Source organism: Centruroides sculpturatus, unplaced genomic scaffold, assembly GCF_000671375.1.
Source record: "Centruroides sculpturatus isolate CEXI.00-Female unplaced genomic scaffold, Cexi_2.0 scaffold802, whole genome shotgun sequence".
NCBI classification, from domain to species: Eukaryota; Metazoa; Arthropoda; class Arachnida; order Scorpiones; family Buthidae; genus Centruroides; species Centruroides sculpturatus.
In genome coordinates this window covers 18,423-39,523 of record NW_019384927.1, presented here as the reverse complement: position 1 = coordinate 39,523, position 21,101 = coordinate 18,423, and the positions used below count along the sequence as shown (strand labels likewise).

The window sequence follows — 21,101 nt, the reverse complement described above, 5'->3', positions numbered from 1 at the left end:
TATTATCTTTAAATATATATATTTCAGTAAACAATGTCTTTCACACACTTTCTAGCAACAATCTTTAATAAAACAAACATTTTCAGCTTCTTTTAGGGACCTGCTTCAGGTTTTAAACTATTCCAAATTGAACAGTTTACTGAGCATTCCAAACTGGAATGTTACAAAGTTTTTCTTTGACATTTTTTAAATCATAGCTTTACAATCAAATAAATGTGTACATAAAATTATATACAAACAAAATTATGCAATCTTCAATACAGATAAAATGAACTAAAAATTAAATTAAAATAATATGAAATAAAATAAAGAAAACAGCATGTCTGATGTAATAAAATATAAATATGTTTAAGTAGTTGATAGTACTGTACTGTACAGTACTGTATTGTGCATGTATGTGGTTGTTACATTGCTGTAGGGGATTATCAACCAGTGATTGCCAATGATACAGTTTTGTTTTAAAGATTTCAAATGCTTGTAACATTCTTAGTTTGTGGTCATCATACATTTTTTGTATAACTGTTGCCTCATCCCAATACAATGACACTCTGGGTTCAGTGGTATCATGTTAAGATGAAGTAGGGATTATACAGAAAGTGTTTGATGACCACAAACTATGAATGTTACAAACATTTGAAATCTTTATTGCAAAAATCACAGGGAAATGCACTAATAATAAAGAAAGTGAAACTATATCATTGACTTGGCAATCACTAGTTGATAACCCCCTGCAGCAATGCAACAGCCACAGAAATATACAATCAACTACTTAAACACATCTGTATTTTATCACATCAGCACACCATTTTCTTTATTTTACTTCATGTTATTTAAAATGAACTAAAAATTGAATTAATCAGTATTGAATATTGTATAATTTTGTTTGTACATAATTCATGTACATATTTATTTGATTGTAAAGCTATGATTTTAAAAAATGTAAAAGAAAACTTTGGAACATTCCAGTTTGAAATGGTCAGTAAACTGTTCAATTTGAAATAGTTTAAAGCCTGAGGCAAGTTCCTAAAAGAGTCCAAAAACATTTGTTTTATTACAGATTGTTGTTGGAAAGTCTGTGAAAAGTATTGTTTACTGTAAGAAAAATTCCAACATTTAAAGATTTGTCATATTTCATCCTTGGATTTTTCAACACTACTGTTTAATTTATGACTTACTATTTTTACCGAACAGAGATAACCTGGAACATATTTATTGCACAGTAATTATGTTTTGCAGCAACATTTTATAAAAATAGATTAGGAAACTTATATAAAAGAATAAAAATGTAGTGATATCAATATTTTTGACTCATGGAAGTCAGTCATATCCCACTATAAGTTGGCCAAATCTGTTCACCTACTTTTAATGGGTCACCTATTATTAAAGATTCATTCTTAATCCAGTAGACTAACTACAGTGGCTAGTTCACCTTAATATGCATATTCTTGAAAGTAATAAATATCCAAAACATTAAATTTTAATTTTTAATAGAAAATTTTGATACAAATTTAAAAACTGATAATAGTAGTTATACAAATACTATTCAATTTAATAAAATAATAAAAATAATTACACATTATTTTAAATCACTAATTACAGTACTCAGAATATTAGATCAAAATAATAAAAGCATTACAAAAATTTGTATAAATTCTAAGCTTTAATTTTATTTATAATTCATATTATTTTAATCCATCAAAAGCATCATATTAATGCTTAAAAATTTTGTTACATTAGAACAGGTATATTAAAGTATATTTTTTCTTATAAAATATTTAGTAGTAGAATATAATAATTATTATAAGACATCATTACAAAATCTATTTTTAAACTTTACAAGCATAGCCATGAAATATTTGAAGCAGTTTTAACAAACATTTACAAATACTATTAATTTTTGTTTATCTAAGTAATAAATATTTAGTTTATTTAATTTAACATCATTTTTGAAATATTTTAAGCTATTATTTTCATTATAATATCAAAGATTTACTTATTTTTGTTTAATTTATGCATAGTAAATGACCATAGTCTTAACCAATGACATAATAAACGATCATCTATCTTTACACTTACTGAAATAAACTGTGCAGGTTGATTCCACCTATATTCAAAAATTAAAGATATTTAAGTAAATGATAATTGTTTAAGTAAATTATTATAAAAAAACTTACCAAACATGTATCATTTCTTTTATTTCTTCATTCCATTTAATTCCTTTATCTATATATTCTAAATATTTCTGAACTTTCTTATGCAAATTTGAACATTGAATTACACCTTGTTCATCTTTTTTACTAATTTCTATGAAATACAAAATAAATTTACAAAAATATAAATTCCCTAAGGATAATTTCTATAAATAATCGGAGAAAACATTTTGTTTGCAAAATTCAAATTTATTAATTTTTATAGCATAACAATGACTAAACTTTGAAACAAAATCTTCTTGTATACAAATGGATTATTAGATTTTATTTAGATTCCATTTACCAACAGTTAAGTTTGAACAGAAAAAAACATTAGTATATAGAGTATATTGAAAAAAACCATCTTTCTTATTGTAATAAAGATTTTTCAAGATAATTTACATTTTATCATCAAATCCACAAAAAATTTAAAGAACAAGCCAATATAACTGATTTAAATTTAAAATCTGAAACTTAAAGCTTATATTAAATAATAAGGAATATTCACTTAATAAAAAATTCAATTTGAAAACAGTAGTTAAGGATTTTATTTTCTTAAATGTTTTGAATCCATCTTGATCCATCCTCAGAAAACACAAGTAAACAAACAAGAAAACTAATTATTCCTTCATATTTATGCCATTTTTTTCCTGGATCAGAGAGAATGTAAAATATTCAAGAAATAAATAGTTCTAAACTTTTAATATGAAAATATAGAAATTTTAGTTGAGATTGAAGGATAAATTTCATTTTCTTTTTAAAAAATAATAAATAAAATTGATATTTTTTGTGATATAGACTTTTATGTGATTATACTTTTTATGTCTTCAATCTAGATTTCAAAATACTTTATNTTAAAACGTTCCTTTTTCATAACACTAATCTATAAATATAATATAATATTTTATATTTATATTCTTTTTCTATATCAATTTCTACAGTAATGTAAACTCTCATGATAAAAGTAACAACAGTTATATATTGTCCAGTGATTTAATATTCTAACACTAAAATATTTATATAAAAAATGTCTGTCAATTATTACACGAAAAATCTTTTTCCATTAGAAGGCTTATTTCAAATACATAAATTCAATTGTCTTCATAATAATCAGACTAAATATAATTTGGGATTCAAAATATATCATCTATGTTGGAAATTTATACAAGAATGAAATAATATACATGAAAATGGAATGAAGTATCAATTTTTGATTAATAAGTTATTTATAAGAATTTTAAACAATATTTTGTAAATAAATAAATAAAATTTGTATAAAATAACAGTCAATTTATGAGATTAGAATCATTTTAAATCTTTATATAACAATAAAACAGAATGAGAATTTATTTTAGAATGTTTTTAAATACAAAAATAAATTTTAGAATCTTTTTAATAAATTGCTTTTCAAGTATCTGATAACAAATAAAACATTAATAGAGTTACCTTCTTTTGTAAGTTTCTTCCTTAAGATTGTTAGTTTTTCTAGCATTGGTTTTACTTAAATTTATATGATTTTTCAATACACATTTCTTTATGTTCAGAAATATATTTTAACACGTTGAGGTTTGTTCACTCATATATTAAATTCTATATATAATTACTGTATTATCTGTTAGACTCAACCTAATATCAGTTAACCATTTTGTACAAAAGCTGCTTTCTTGCTGGTAAATGAGAATTTTCTATTTGTGTATTTTTACAAAATATTTGTGTAAATCAATTATTGAAATAGCCCGAAGTGCATTTTATACTTAGTGAAAGTAACTTCAAATTCTTCTTTAGAACTTTCAATCACAATAAAATTGTACACAAACATTGTAATATTAAGTTTTTCTTTTGTTCACAAGACAGGATTAATAAAGTATTTTTAAAAAATAATAAATAAAATTGATATTTTTTGTGATATAGACTTTTATGTGATTATACTTTTTATGTCTTCAATCTAGATTTCAAAATACTTTACATAGTTTATAAAATTTAATACACAATACCTTTCATATCTTCATCTTTACACAATGTAACCCTTTCATTAATAGCAGTCATCATTTCCTGTACACTTTTCACTAATTCTTTATAAGAAATATTTAGCATCAAAATATTGGCAGACGAGAAAAGTAATCTCTCTGGAGCCTGAAATAAATCATTTATAATATTTTTATTAATAATAGATTTTGCTTATATACAAATTCTTAATTTTACAAAATTAATTTTTCTATTTAGCTTTATTTTTATTCAAGTAAATGTTCACTATAAGCAAATTTTGAACAGATAATTATTTAAATAACTAATAGTGAGAAATACTACAAATACTTATTTATATTAAGTAAATGTATGAAAACATTTTCAACAATATTAAGAATTGTTTTATGTTTAGAAACTAAACTTTTTTATAAGATGCATTTCAAATCTTTTCTTTTTAGATTATCTTCAGTTTTGCAAGAAATCAAATTAATTTTATTCAAATAGAATAATTGTAATTCAAAGTTTCAAATGAAACATATTTCTTTTTTACATAAACATTATATAACAACATTCAACTGCACATCACTTTATTTCACTTTATTCCTTTATAACAAAATTCATAACAACAACCAAGATGTGTTTCAAGAATGGTTTCTTTTCAGTTCATACCTGGAACTTCCTTTCTCTCTCTAGTACCATCTTTTGATGGCACTAGAGAGGAATGAAAGAAAGCTATCAAACCTCTTACCATCAAATATAAATTACTGAAATTATACTAAATGAAAAGTAGCAGATTATAAATCAACTTTATTGTTTATGTGCTAAAAATTTACTTTTTTGGTTCTTTATTTTATAAAAAAACATTTATACTTTATTAAATATGTTTCCTTTAAAAAGCTAATTTATATAGTATTTCATACTAATTTTTATAATTAAAAGAATTAAATTTGCCATTATTTTTATAACTTAGTTTAGTATAAATAAAAGTTTACTTTTAGATAGAACATTTTAGAGAAAATAATTGTGTAACATTTATTTCATGTTGAATGTTTACTTGAAAAAAATTTGAGATTTATTTCTATAGATGATATGTTGGTGCAAATTATCAGTTGAAATCAAAATAGATAAAAAAGACCAACATAAAATTTAGTGAAATCCATTAATATCTCTTCTTTTATCCACTATAATAATTAAAATTTATCTTTTTATATATTATTCTAAAATACTAGAAAAAACTATATTATTTCAGAATAATATATAATTATATAAATTTAAATAAATAATATCAATATTTTAAAACTATGTACAATATGACATTATTTCAGAGCAATTATTTAATAATCATTGTATTTTATGATTATAATAATTATTATCATCATCATAGTTGTTGTTAGAAATAATAAAGAACACTAAAAATAACTCATTATATCTCAAAATTTCTTCAAAATTATGGTTACTAATNTCTACTGCGTTGTAGGAGGCCTATCTGTATATTTATTTATATTTTTCACATTGAACAATGAAAAGTACCAATCTTCAGATGTTGGATAATCATAGTATGACTATTTATATATAATCTTTTATAAATACAATTAAAACATTTATATTTATAAAAATAAGTTCATGATGACAAAATAGCAAAATATTTTAAAATACAGTTTATCTATAACAACAAAATGTAATTTTATCCCTATAGCAACATTTTATTTCAAATAAAACAAATAATACCTCTTTTTGCTGCAAAAATATTTTAACTGACATTTGAAGATTCTGCTTTAATAAGCTGCATATTATATTCTTTTCTTTTTCCTATAAAAATTTTTAAGTGTTATAAATTAAAATATTTAAAATTTTATATAACATTTTGAAAATATCTATACCACAATTTTATGGAAATTCTGAATTTTTTCATATTTGGTTATTAAATTTTCTTTCTTTTTTTCCAAATATTGACTATCTTTTTCTAATTCACTAACAGAATTTTTAAGTACTTCTAATGATTTTGTACAACCAACCAGTTCTGCTTCTTGCTTTAAGACTTCTCTGTAATTGAAAGATGTAGTGTCTTTAATTAAAAATGAATGTAAATTTATTCTTAAAAGAAAAAGCATATCTAAAAAAATCTTGGGAGTCATTTTTTGACTGATCACCATACTTTTCTTGTTATATAACAAAGCAAGTAAAGTAAAAATAATAATAATAATACATTATGATATTGCAGATAATTTTTATAAGGAAGTTAGTAAAATCACTATAATATTTAAATATACTTTAAAGTACTAGAGGGGCAAAATTCATTTTTGGAACTTTTGTTTATAATTTTTTAATATACACTAACCCATAGTGATACATGATCTACAAACAATATTTATTGAAAACTAGTAACAAATGTTAATGGAACATTATTTTATTTTTAATGTTATCATAATAGATAATTTATAAATTTCTAATATCAAATCTTTAAAATAATCCAATATGTAAAGTTAATGATAAAATAAATTCATATATAATTAAAACTTAAAATTACTTTATTAATTCAATATCTATTGGTCTTTCTAAATTATGCTTCCTCAGTTCAGATTCCATTACAGCTTCTAAAGCAGAAAACTGTTCTTCAAACTTCAAGCAATCTATATTCAATTTCTCAGATTCTAAATATTTCTTTATATGGATTAATCTTTCACCCTAAAAATAATAAAGAAAAATTTATTCTTATTAATTAAACTCTTTAACAAATTAAAAACAAAGTACTCTCATTGACTAAAAAGTTATACACCCAGATATAATTGTCCCATTACTTCAAAACTTACCATACAGCTATGTCTCAGAAAGGTATGACTATATGATGTAGTCAAAAGGTATTATGCACTGCTGACGACAGCATTTGAGAATGGCCATATCATTGGACTAAGGAGTGTTCATTTAAATAAATTTCCCACCATATGAGGTTTTCTGGCCTCATGTGAAGAGACATTGGGACAGTGAATAAGGAGAGCATATATATATATATATACATAATAGCTGTTACCTGCGACTTTACCCGTGTAGATTTACAACCATAGTAATTGTTATATAAACACCTACTGCTGAGAATGATGAGAATTGCTGAGAATCAAATGAACTGTTTTAAATTTGATCAATTTTCTAGAACATTTACAATCGTTTTATAATCGAACCAATATGCAATAACAAATTTGAATTTAAAACGGTTCAAACATTTGGTTAAAAAATTGAAATATATAAAAATACTTATAACAATGTCTGAAATGTTATCAATTTAACACACCTACGTACTCAATGAAGACTAAACGTAGTTGAAAATAAAAAAATTTCATCTAAAATAGTACAGTAAAAGCTGTTCCTCAAATTAAGCCTTAATCCTTTCCCTCTCCCCTGCAGGGGGATTTCGAAAAATCCCTTCTTAGTGTGCATTTTCATAACATGCCCTAACTGTGTACCAAATTTCACCTATTTAGGTTTAGCAGTTTGCTCTGGATGGTGATGAATCAGTCAGTCAGGACAAGTATCCACATATCTCCAGTCTAGGAGTGTATCCATTGGTAGTCCAATTTTGAGTACCCTTTGTGAGCTTGTGGTTTTACAATTGGAGCTGAATGTGCTTCTGGTCTTTGAAGATTGCATTCTCCTTTATTCCAGATATCTGAATAATATTCTGATTATTCAAAGCTTCCTTGATATGATCGACAACTCTTATGGATTAACATTGTGCCTCGTACAGCAAAGTGACCCAAGTCCATTTCCTTGATGTCTTTATCACTTTCAATGATGACACTCTGACAACTGATGTTTATCAAAAAGCATCTCACAATTCACTTTCTATTCCAAATGGCATCTCATAATCCACCAACTTACAAATCAGTTGCTTTCAAGGTCCTTATAAAAAGATTCTTTTCCCACTGTTCTATTAAGCAGCAGGAAATGAAATGCATTTACTGTATTGTTACCACATTAGGATACCAGCCCAGCTTTATCTCCTCATTGATACAATGTTATCATTCTTGTTTAAGTTCCAACTGTGCAGTACAAACAGTCACCTACAGCAAACTACATGGAATCTAAATGGAATCTACAAAGATACAGTTCAATGCTCCAACTTTCAAATTGCTTATAAATGTGTTCTGAATGTATTCTCCTTAATCAGGAATAACAAAGATCCTGTGGATAAAACTAAATATCTATACCACAATTTTATGGAAATTCTGAATTTTTTCATATTTGGTTATTAAATTTTCTTTCTTTTTTTCCAAATATTGACTATCTTTTTCTAATTCACTAACAGAATTTTTAAGTACTTCTAATGATTTTGTACAACCAACCAGTTCTGCTTCTTGCTTTAAGACTTCTCTGTAATTGAAAGATGTAGTGTCTTTAATTAAAAATGAATGTAAATTTATTCTTAAAAGAAAAAGCATATCTAAAAAAATCTTGGGAGTCATTTTTTGACTGATCACCATACTTTTCTTGTTATATAACAAAGCAAGTAAAGTAAAAATAATAATAATAATACATTATGATATTGCAGATAATTTTTATAAGGAAGTTAGTAAAATCACTATACAGAGAGGGCTTGAAATCTGCTCCATCATTGAGTGAGGCATTGGGTTTGCCCGATTCCGAAGAACTTGATGAGTGAGTTATTACACAGAAATATTTGCACCTTTAATAAANTTCTTATTAATTAAACTCTTTAACAAATTAAAAACAAAGTACTCTCATTGACTAAAAAGTTATACACCCAGATATAATTGTCCCATTACTTCAAAACTTACCATACAGCTATGTCTCAGAAAGGTATGACTATATGATGTAGTCAAAAGGTATTATGCACTGCTGACGACAGCATTTGAGAATGGCCATATCATTGGACTAAGGAGTGTTCATTTAAATAAATTTCCCACCATATGAGTTTTTCTGGCCTCATGTGAACAGACATTGGGACAGTGAATAAGGAGAGCATATATATATATATATATATATATACATACATAATAGCTGTTACCTGCGACTTTACCCGTGTAGATTTACAACCATAGTAATTGTTATATAAACACCTACTGCTGAGAATGATGAGAATTGCTGAGAATCAAATGAACTGTTTTAAATTTGATCAATTTTCTAGAACATTTACAATCGTTTTATAATCGAACCAATATGCAATAACAAATTTGAATTTAAAACGGTTCAAACATTTGGTTAAAAAATTGAAATATATAAAAATACTTATAACAATGTCTGAAATGTTATCAATTTAACACACCTACGTACTCAATGAAGACTAAACGTAGTTGAAAATAAAAAAATTTCATCTAAAATAGTACAGTAAAAGCTGTTCCTCAAATTAAGCCTTAATCCTTTCCCTCTCCCCTGCAGGGGGATTTCGAAAAATCCCTTCTTAGTGTGCATTTTCATAACATGCCCTAACTGTGTACCAAATTTCACCTATTTAGGTTTAGCAGTTTGCTCTGGATGGTGATGAATCAGTCAGTCAGGACAAGTATCCACATATCTCCAGTCTAGGAGTGTATCCATTGGTAGTCCAATTTTGAGTACCCTTTGTGAGCTTGTGGTTTTACAATTGGAGCTGAATGTGCTTCTGGTCTTTGAAGATTGCATTCTCCTTTATTCCAGATATCTGAATAATATTCTGATTATTCAAAGCTTCCTTGATATGATCGACAACTCTTATGGATTAACATTGTGCCTCGTACAGCAAAGTGACCCAAGTCCATTTCCTTGATGTCTTTATCATTTTCAATGATGACACTCTGACAACTGATGTTTATCAAAAAGCATCTCACAATTCACTTTCTATTCCAAATGGCATCTCATGATCCACCAACTTACAAATCAGTTGCTTTCAAGGTCCTTATAAAAAGATTCTTTTCCCACTGTTCTATTAAGCAGCAGGAAATGAAATGCATTTACTGTATTGTTACCACATTAGGATACCAGCCCAGCTTTATCTCCTCATTGATACAATGTTATCATTCTTGTTTAAGTTCCAACTGTGCAGTACAAACAGTCACCTACAGCAAACTACATGGAATCTAAATGGAATCTACAAAGATACAGTTCAATGCTCCAACTTTCAAATTGCTTATAAATGTGTTCTGAATGTATTCTCCTTAATCAGGAATAACAAAGATCCTGTGGATAAAACTAGTCTTCAAGGCATATTTACTCAATACCTTTATACAACTACAGGATAGATCGTATCTCTGAATATATTGGTGCCCATGTATATCTCTGATCCAGATCAAAGAACATCAAGACTCAATCAGAAAATGCCTGACTACAACTACCTTAGTGGCCTATGCCTCTGACCGGGATGGTGATGTCTGTTTTGATAAGGCACATCTAATACATAGCACATTGACTCCTCATCTAAAATACTGTATCTGGAAATACTCAAAATCTATTAAGCAATTTGTAAAAGGATCGCAAGTAACAATTGAGACACAGTGCCATTGTCACATGCATGGAGGGCTTTGTTTGAAGTTCTCTAGTTTCATTTATCATCTCTCTTATTATTACATTTTTATTAATTTTAACCTCCTTTTGTTACATGTTTACTTATTTATGTAACATACTTTTTATTTATATTCATTTTGTATGTATTTTTATTTTAAGTTATTTTGTGACTTCTTCTATAGATAAGTAGTGTTTTTGTGTGTTATTATATGCATATATTTGTATATTATCAATCCATAGATTCTATTTATTTATTTTTGGACTTGTGCAATAAACAATGAGAAAGTGTTTAAAGTTAAAATGTTCTATAATTGAAAACCAATTATAGAACATTTTATTTTTATACATTACATACTATATATACTATATACATATTTCTAGCATGTTTGTCATAAATCAAAAAATTGTTTGTTTGATCCTGACAAAGGTCAGTTAATTTGATTGAAAACATTAGATTACATTAATAAAATAGACTGCATGTTAAAGGTTAGTAAAGGGTAGTTAAGTTATTTTCTTTAAATATTTTATTTTAATTACAGTCGACCCCCCCTATAACACGGTAGAAATGTTCCGGTTTTTATGAAATCCATTTTCTACGAGTCCTTAAATACATGAGCCAGTTACAGCCCGGCACATATGCAGTTTACGGACTACGTCTGTTTGAAAGGTTTTCTTTCATAAAATTAATCGATTCTAGACTAATTCGACTCAACATGTNTAGATACAATCTGTAAGTTATATAATCATGCACAGGAATTTTTAAAAAATGAAAATATTTAAAAACTGAAGTAAATAAAATATGTATAATGAGGTATAATTTATGTAATAGAAAAAAGTAATAAACAATAACATAATGTTCCAAAAAAATAATATAATCTTTGTAAAGTTAAAACAATGAGATATTGTTTGTGGAAAAATATGTATAAATTGAAATTTTTGTAACATATGTTTGAAAATTTGTAAACAAAGCAGGAAGTATATGTAGGAATTTACTTGTTTGTTAATTAATAATAATTGAAATTAAAACACCCCTTTTGTAACAGGTGAAAGCCTTTTATGATTAATAAAGATTGGATTGGATTAACCAATTTGTATATTCGACCCTTGCACATGCAATACGTAATATGATTTGAATCATTTGACTGATTGTATTTTTAAAGGAATTTTCTGTTCTATCATAAGAATCTGATGATAATATTTAAATAAGATCAAAAATGTTAGTTCAGTTATTAAATTTGTGTTTTGTTACTGGATTAAGGTGTATTTTGAGTTAATATAGTTTTATTCAATTCCAATACCTACTTCTTAGTGCCTAACTTTTTTGTCAATGAGTGTATTAAATTTTTACGCTAATATTAAAATTTAAATATAATCATATCCCAGAATATTAACTTAATAGTAAAAAACTAACTTTCCAATAATTCTTTTTTAAATTTAAATTTTAGATATTATGTTTTTAGTTCACTGAAATATATTTGTTTTACTCTTCTTAGTTAATATTGGGTAATAGTTGCTTACTGAAAATAACATATAATATTGGGTTACCCACTTAAATGTAAAATATGTTTCCAAGTCAACATTGATAAGAGCCAGGAAATTAAGTATAAATTATATTTATGCATATTAAAATTAAAATGAGGGAAAAAAATGTAAATGGATTATCTGGCAACATAATGTAGTACTAGGCTATAATATTAATGATGTAATAATAATTATTTTTTTGTAGTTGTTATTCTGATTAGGCTTAAAATCTTTGAATGATCAAATGTTTTGTATGAGTTTCACCACTGACATTTGAAATCAATTTGCATTCAAGCTGAAGTTTGATCCTCATTGAATATTATATAAGAAAATTCATGGTTTCCTATTATATTAAGTATCAATTTTTACCCCAAAATTAACTAATCAATCAACTATCTTTTTATGATAATTCAAGTAGCAAAATTCAAATAAACTGAAAATTTTGATATTATTTATATTTTTAAGAAGTATTACTTATAAAACAAAACAACTGTTATACATTACACAACGTTTATTATACAATATAACAATTATTGAAAAAATATAAAATGTGAATTTAACATAGCTTTTTGTATTATTATACCAAAATAAAGCCATTATTTTTAAAGTTTTTAAAATTTTGATATTAACTTTTCTTATTACAAATGATCTGCCAGATTATTTATCAAGCTTTATTAAGGCTAATTAATAACTACTTCTAGTCAAGTCACTTATTTTTAGTTATTTCATTTTTATTCAATTTTTTCATACAATTTTCATTTTTATTCAATTTCTTTTATTTATACGTGCAAATATAAATTTGCACATATATCATAAATAAGCCAAATCACTTTATATCTGATTATTAATTAGCCTCAATATAGTTCAATAATAATCCTACAAATCATTTGATGATATTGGGAATACTACAGATCATTTGGTAATATTAGTATATTGGGATGATATATATGTTATTAACTCTCTTTATTATTTTTAATAATCGTTACATAATCCAAAAAAAAAAATCAATTGATTTGACATTTTTTAACAATCATTAGAACATCTCAAATCCTATTATGATAAAAAAGTCAATTTTTATTCACAGTAAATGTTGCTTTGAGTCCATTCAACTCATCTTGGGATACAACTTTCAAAGAAAACTACCTGACACTTAAATTTCCAAACATCTGTTGAATTTCAGACATTTACAAGACAAGACATTAATAGCATAACAACATAATTACAGCATAACCTGGAGGAACTTGAGGATGACAATCATTAGAATAATTAAAATAAAAACATAAAAATCTGAATAACTTTAATTTCTACAGTATAAATACATTTAATTAATATTTTCAATTTAAATAAGTAATAGTGAGAAATACTACAAATACTTATTTATATTANATCCTCTGGTAAAATATTTACTTAAATAATAAATAAGTAATGTAAAATAAGTAATAAGTAATAAGTAAAATAAAGTAAATGAAAAAAAATAAATAATAAATCTGACTTAAATAAGGATTTAACAGTATGTTTTTTAATTTTTGGAACCTAACCCCCCTTTTCGCATTAGTTCTTTGTTTCATATAACACGGATTCGCATAACACAGCAATTTTTTGGAATGTAACTACCATGTTATACGAAGGTTACCTGTATATAGTTGTTATTATGGAAAAAACATACAGGGTGAAAATAGGAAGAAAAACATTTATTTTTATGTACAAATTAAATAACAAATAAGTAATACAAACTAATAAAAGATAATAATAATGAACACAAAACATTTGTATTTCTCAGATCCTCAACTATATACCTACTTTTGCACCCCCATGTATATTAAATTGTTTTTATCTTTGCATCATTTACCACTTAAACATAACATTTACTGAATTTGTTATACCAATTAAAAGTAACTCATAAATATTTAGCACTTAAGCTTACTTTAGTTATCACCTAACTATATATATATATATTTTTTTGTTTATCAGAAATTCTAACATTTCAAAATATAACTATTGTTAATTTTTCAGTTAATTTGTAATTTTAAAACATCTAGATAGCTTTGTATTACAGTATATTGATCTTCCTCTGCAAAAAAATCTGAATTGATGTTTTAGCACTAAATCATGCACATATAATAAATAATTATTATAAACAACCCATTTACATTATATAAATAATAATTTAAAAGATATGGTGAGATTGGATCTCCCTGTAAAATATTCTTCCTCATAGTAATAGCTGGCCAATTCTATTACTATTTATTTTAACTATATTGTATAATTTTTCTATTATTGTAACTAGTGTTTTCCCAGCATTATTTCTTTCTAACATCTTGATCAGTGCTTCAATTGCAACAGAGTCAAAAGTTCTCTTTAAGTCTAAAAATGCCAGAAAAACATTTTCCTAAGATTAATTTGAATAACCAAATATAACAAGAAAATTGCAGTTTCTATATGACTATTTTTCATAAGCAAACATTTTGTTATGTTTGCTTAACCCAATAAATTTGTAAAGCCAAACCAGGTGAAAATAAAGATATTTTGTTTTGACTTTTTGAATAAGATTGCCTCTATTTGCTAATCAGAAACCATACCAGTATAACAAGTCCTATTAATAGACAAGGTCCAAGTAGACAAGAATACAAACAGAAGTTGATAAGAGTAAGGACACAGAGGCAAAAAGAATTAATATTTAATTAATTACTAAATTAATTACTTGAATCCGCAACTGCGGAAAATATCAGAGAAAAACATGTTTACAGGTTTATTAGTTTTAAGCAACTTATGTAAACTAGCAACTAAGAATTCTATTCTATAATTATTAAATACTTATTTTTTCTTGGTAATATGTAATACATGTTATAAGAGGGATTTTTTAAGATTAAATACAAAAAACAAAAGTAATTTCATCATAAAATACAAAATGCAAAATCTAATGTCAAACTATAACACTTCCACTGAACTAGAGTTACATTAAATAACAAACATAAAATTTAATATTAAACAAATAAACACATCATAAAAGTAGCCATTTTATAAGAATTATATTCTGCAATCTGAAAGAACAAAGCATTAAACTAAACAGCTATCTATAACATCATTATAAAAACTTATAAATTTTAGAAAAATACTCAAAACTACCATGAAAATTACCAATAATACACCAAGAAAAACTTATTACATTATTTTAATATACAGGGGGTGCAACAGTAGGTACAGATAACCCCCATATAACACGGCACTTCTATAACACAGATTCACTCTAACATGGTTTGAGAATTGGGAACATCCCCCGTATAACAGTGGTTTTATAGCACGGGTTCACTCTAACACAGTTTGGGAATTGGGTAAAACCCTCGTACAACATGAAATGTAATAAAGAGTGCGTTCTTTTATACTTCCGCATAACTCTGCACGAGCATTCTAATTGTTTTCATGGCTACTTTGAATGATCTTTCAACAATAATCCATTTAATGGATTATTGTTGAAAGATCTGTTGGGACCCTTCTTTTGCCTCTAAAAGCTCATTTTAGAATTATAGATTCCTCCATCACGATACTATCGATAGTGCGGGCGCCTCCATCTTCTTTCACCGTCATTCCTAAATGCCTACAAACAGCAGCGCATTCCTGTTGCAGAGCAACCTCTATNAAATAAGAAATGTTCTTAAATGATCAAAAATACAGTAGAGCATTGATTATCCGACCCCCGATTAACTGTCACATTGGTTAACCGACTGTTCTAGTTGGCAAATTTCAAATGTCCGCTAGTGATGTGGCGCTACAGTATTTGGCTATGTCTTGGCTACTTTAATATTATTTTTTTAAATTTTTGCGCGTTTTAGCTGGCAAACTGGCTCGACCATGAAAGGAAGGCCAGTATTTAAATGCAACCTAATTTTCTAATTATGAGTGGTTGTTTTTGAGCAATAAAATAATTCAAAAAATAATTTTTTACTATACAATAGCAACGATTATTATTTTTTAAAAAATTTGTTAGGCTTAACATCGATGAAAATTCAACACAAAGTAGGTTAATAGTGATATACTAATATACTAGACAAATTATGTATTTTTTTCATTCTTTTTGGTTATCCAATTTTTTCAGTTATCCGACCAACCCGAGTCCCCGATTGAGTCGGATAATCAATGCTCTACTGTAATAGTTATTAGTAAATAAATAATATTGTTAAGTTATTTTTTAAATATTAATTTAAATAAAATGAAACAAAATACTTTTATTAAAAGAATTCATTTAATTATATTTCCAAATTGTCAAAGATAGAAAAAGCAACTATGAGCTAATGAATTTGAACAAATAATCTTTGAAGGCATTCTGACATCCAAAGCATATAACTTTCCATACTTTTTTAAATCATTTAATAAAACACTCATAAATTTTGAATGTAGAAATGATTTATAAACCCAAGTAATTCAAATAAGAAAGTCTTATGATAAAAAATAAAAGATAATAGCTAGTCTGTCAGAAGACTGGTATATCTTTTCATTTTCTTCTTAATATATCTGTGAAATATCCTCTCATCTAGAGAGTATACAGTTCTTATTTAAATTACTATATTGTCTTGGTAGTCATACATTATACAAATAATTTTTGTTCATAATTTCAGATAATTCTAATTTTTGTTATGATTAAAAATGTTTGCAGATTCTAAATAACTATTCTGCCTCATTCAAATTAGAAAAAAGTCCTTATTTTCTATTTTAGCTTACTATTGATCAGTGCTTCAATTGCAACAGAGTCAAAAGTTCTCTTTAAGTCTAAAAATGCCAGAAAAACATTTTCCTAAGATTAATTTGAATAACCAAATATAACAAGAAAATTGCAGTTTCTATATGACTATTTTTCATAAGCAAACATTTTGTTATGTTTGCTTAACCCAATAAATTTGTAAAGCCAAACCAGGTGAAAATAAAGATATTTTGTTTTGACTTTTTGAATAAGATTGCCTCTATTTGCTAATCAGAAACCATACCAGTATAACAAGTCCTATTAATAGACAAGGTCCAAGTAGACAAGAATACAAACAGAAGTTGATAAGAGTAAGGACACAGAGGCAAAAAAAATTAATATTTAATTAATTACTAAATTAATTACTTGAATCCGCAACTGCTTACATGCGGATGCATTGCCAGTTACGTGGTAAGTGGGAGTTGTGGATTTGAGTCCCACTCTGGGCCAATGTTTTTCTTCCAGAACATTATAAATTATTTAATAAATATTAATTTAATTATAATTATTAAATTTAGCAAAAGATGGTGCCTAACTGCCTAACACCATCCTCCAATGACAAATTATTTAGTAATCAATTAAATATAATCTAACTTGTAAGAAAAGTAGCTCAATGTAATCTGGTAGTTGTTTGGCTTTACTATTTTTCACAAATGCAAACTGATTTTCAGCTCTTAAATTTAAATTTACTGTCAATGCTATCAATCTATTTGCTATCATTTTCACAAAAATTTTTCTAAATCTAGATAACAATGCTATAGGTCTATAGTCAGATGTAATAGCTGTGTTCAGTTTTTATAAATCATAGAAAATATAATTTTCCAGATAACTCCCAGTATTTCTTAAAACAATAAAGCCCTTTAATAACAGAGAATTAACATCTATAAATAACTTTATAAACTCATTTTTATTAGATTATAGTCTGATACTATTTTTAACTATAATGTTTTATAGTCTCTTTCAATTCTTCAATTTTTTGATTTCCCTTTTGAAATAATTTTCTATCATTTAATTAGCTACATAGACACATCATTTGTATTCATAATCATCATATATACCTATAAAAAATTCAGACCATTTCTCTGTTAAAATTCCACCATATCCACCAGCTTGTTATATTATAACAAATTTATTTATTATTCTCCAGAATTTCCTTGGATTTTTCTGAAAGTACAAACATTTCTCTCATTTCTATAATGGTTATATTTTTTATTAATTTATTATAAAATCTCTTAGTCTGAATGAATGTATTTAATCAAGTTTTTTCAACTCATATATTTCTTGAATGCATGTAATTTAGTATTTTTCCTAGTTTTTAATTTATAGCAGAAACTATCAAACAAGGGATTTTTAAAGAAACTTTTTATTATTTCTTATTTTTCTAGCAATTATAAGATTCTAGACCTTTCCATCTAACATATAACTCAATATTAGATAAATTTAAATAATGTTGTTTACTTGTTAATATATGCTTCCTGTTCTTAATTAGTTATATTATGCTTGTGTCCATTTTGGACATTCTTGTGAACTAGAATTTGTTATACTGAGGGAAGAGAAACACACCATTTCCAATTAAAATATATTTATTGTAATGTAATCTTGTATTATAAATATATCTTAATTGGAAATGGTTTCTCTTCCCTCAGTATACCAAGTTCTAGTTCACAAGAATGTCTAAAGTAAACACAAGCATAATATAATGTTTATTATTTTCAATATAATATTTATCCTTCTAACACAAAGGAATTTTAAATTGTAAATCATTATTACTTGAAAAGATACCTAAATTAGGAAATTATCAGACAAATTCTCCTCCGAAACCTAGAACATAACACAATTATCAATGAAATTCTCAGAACAAATTACATAATCAATCACTAATCTGCCAGAAAAACTCAAATAAAAATAATTGGCTGGAACATTTTTTTTCCATCCTACCACTGGATATAAATAGTTGTTTATTCCAAATTACATTTAAGCAAATCCTTCTCCTCACTATTATCTTCTCATCTTTGTATATTATATACATTACTATTTTGCCCATAGTATTTTAAATTCATATTCTCTGTGGTCAAGGACAATCAAACAACACGGGTTACTTCCTGTTTACAATATTAGAGTAATAACTATAAATAAAAATTTATAAATAATTTTTTAAATAAGAAATGTTCTTAAATGATCAAAAATACAGTAGAGCATTGATTATCCGACCCCCGATTAACTGTCACATTGGTTAACCGACTGTTCTAGTCGGCAAATTTCAAATGTCCGCTAGTGATGTGGCACTACAGTATTTGGCTGTCTTGGCTACTTTAATATTATTTTTTTAAATTTTTGCGCGTTTTAGCTGGCAAACTGGCTCAACCATGAAAGGAAGGCCAGTATTTAAATGCAACCTAATTTTCTAATTATGAGTGGTTGTTTTTGAGCAATAAAATAATTCAAAAAATAATTTTTTACTATACAATAGCAACGATTATTATTTTTTAAAAAATTTGTTAGGCTTAACATCGATGAAAATTCAACACAAAGTAGGTTAATAGTGATATACTAATATACTAGACAAATTATGTATTTTTTTCATTCTTTTTGGTTATCCAATTTTTTCAGTTATCCGACCAACCCGAGTCCCCGATTGAGTCGGATAATCAATGCTCTACTGTAATAGTTATTAGTAAATAAATAATATTGTTAAGTTATTTTTTAAATATTAATTTAAATAAAATGAAACAAAATACTTTTATTAAAAGAATTCATTTAATTATATTTCCAAATTGTCAAAGATAGAAAAAGCAACTATGAGCTAATGAATTTGAACAAATAATCTTTGAAGGCATTCTGACATCCAAAGCATATAACTTTCCATACTTTTTTAAATCATTTAATAAAACACTCATAAATTTTGAATGTAGAAATGATTTATAAACCCAAGTAATTCAAATAAGAAAGTCTTATGATAAAAAATAAAAGATAATAGCTAGCCTGTCAGAAGACTGGTATATCTTTTCATTTTCTTCTTAATATATCTGTGAAATATCCTCTCATCTAGAGAGTATACAGTTCTTATTTAAATTACTATATTGTCTTGGTAGTCATACATTATACAAATAATTTTTGTTCATAATTTCAGATAATTCTAATTTTTGTTATGATTAAAAATGTTTGCAGATTCTAAATAACTATCTGCCTCATTCAAATTAGAAAAAAGTCCTTATTTTCTATTTTAGCTTACTACAAAGATTAAACTATCAAAAAAAAAAAATTGTTCCTCAGACATAACTGAAAATATGTTTGATTTTCTCATCTCTATGCATATAATTGAATAATTAATAAATAAAAAAAAAAACAGAAAAACCTTTACTAAATTTGTATTATCTGTTCAAAAATCAATATCAGATTCAAGAGCTACAGTATAAAGTACTAATTGTTTCTATTATTTATTACCAATTTATTTTAAGTCAAACAATTGTTTATGAATGATGTATTGAATTAAATGTTTAATTTTAATTTATTATAATTAGGAATCTAATCTAATACATCCTTATGATTATTAATATTTATAAACATTTAAATAAACAATATCATATTTAGATATTCTTCCCAAAGTTTTATTAGAAAAGTCTGATAGTTGAAGTAAATAAAAAGATCAAATGATCATTAATCAATTAACTTCCCAATTATTATATTTATTCTGAGGAAAAAAAATTCTAAAAGATTAGTTTCTATTTAAACACTTACAATCTAATAGATTGTGTCAGTTATTTAAACTACACTATAAATTAAAATTTACAATATATACTTACTGTTTTGTAGATTCATTATCTGATTCTGTTCTAATAGAATTTATTAGATAATTTTCAATAAAATCAACTGTAGACTTCACAGTCACCTTAAAGACACATGTTAAAATCATATGAAACAAACATAAATAACTTCAAATTTAATGTCACAAATATATTCTAATTGCATAACAACAATGGCAGTTTTGCAATCTGACATTTCTAATAAGGTAAACAAATATGACTAATGATTATAAAAAAAAATTAACCTTTGTCTTAGTTATATTTTCCAACTTGTGTTCACACTGACAACAAATTAGTGGTTTTTTTTGTGCATTGCTATCTTTTATTCACCATACAAAATATAATTATGATATGAAATGTTTTATGTTATATAATTTCTTTGGCAACAATATTTAT

The 21,101-nt window shown here is 25.6% G+C and overlaps 1 protein-coding gene and 1 long non-coding RNA gene across 2 annotated transcripts in view; both read right to left on the bottom strand.

Annotated features, from left to right (window-relative positions):
* Positions 1-1,752: 1,752 nt before the first annotated feature.
* On the bottom strand, positions 1,753-4,325 carry LOC111631927. Its single transcript, XM_023376265.1, has 3 exons — positions 4,184-4,325; positions 2,175-2,304; positions 1,753-2,104 (listed from the first exon to the last, which is right to left on the bottom strand). The coding sequence occupies exons 1-3, from the start codon at positions 4,281-4,283 to the stop codon at positions 1,990-1,992; spliced, it is 345 nt and encodes a 114-aa protein (XP_023232033.1). The 5' UTR covers positions 4,284-4,325; the 3' UTR covers positions 1,753-1,989.
* A 1,708-nt stretch (positions 4,326-6,033) lies between these two features.
* The window catches only part of LOC111631930, a 20,017-nt gene continuing 4,949 nt past the window's right edge, over positions 6,034-21,101 (bottom strand). The window contains exons 3-5 of the long non-coding RNA XR_002757780.1: positions 20,706-20,791; positions 6,682-6,839; positions 6,034-6,197 (exon numbers count right to left, since the gene is read on the bottom strand). This is a non-coding gene — a long non-coding RNA (uncharacterized LOC111631930). The remainder of the gene's footprint in view (positions 6,198-6,681; positions 6,840-20,705; positions 20,792-21,101) is intronic.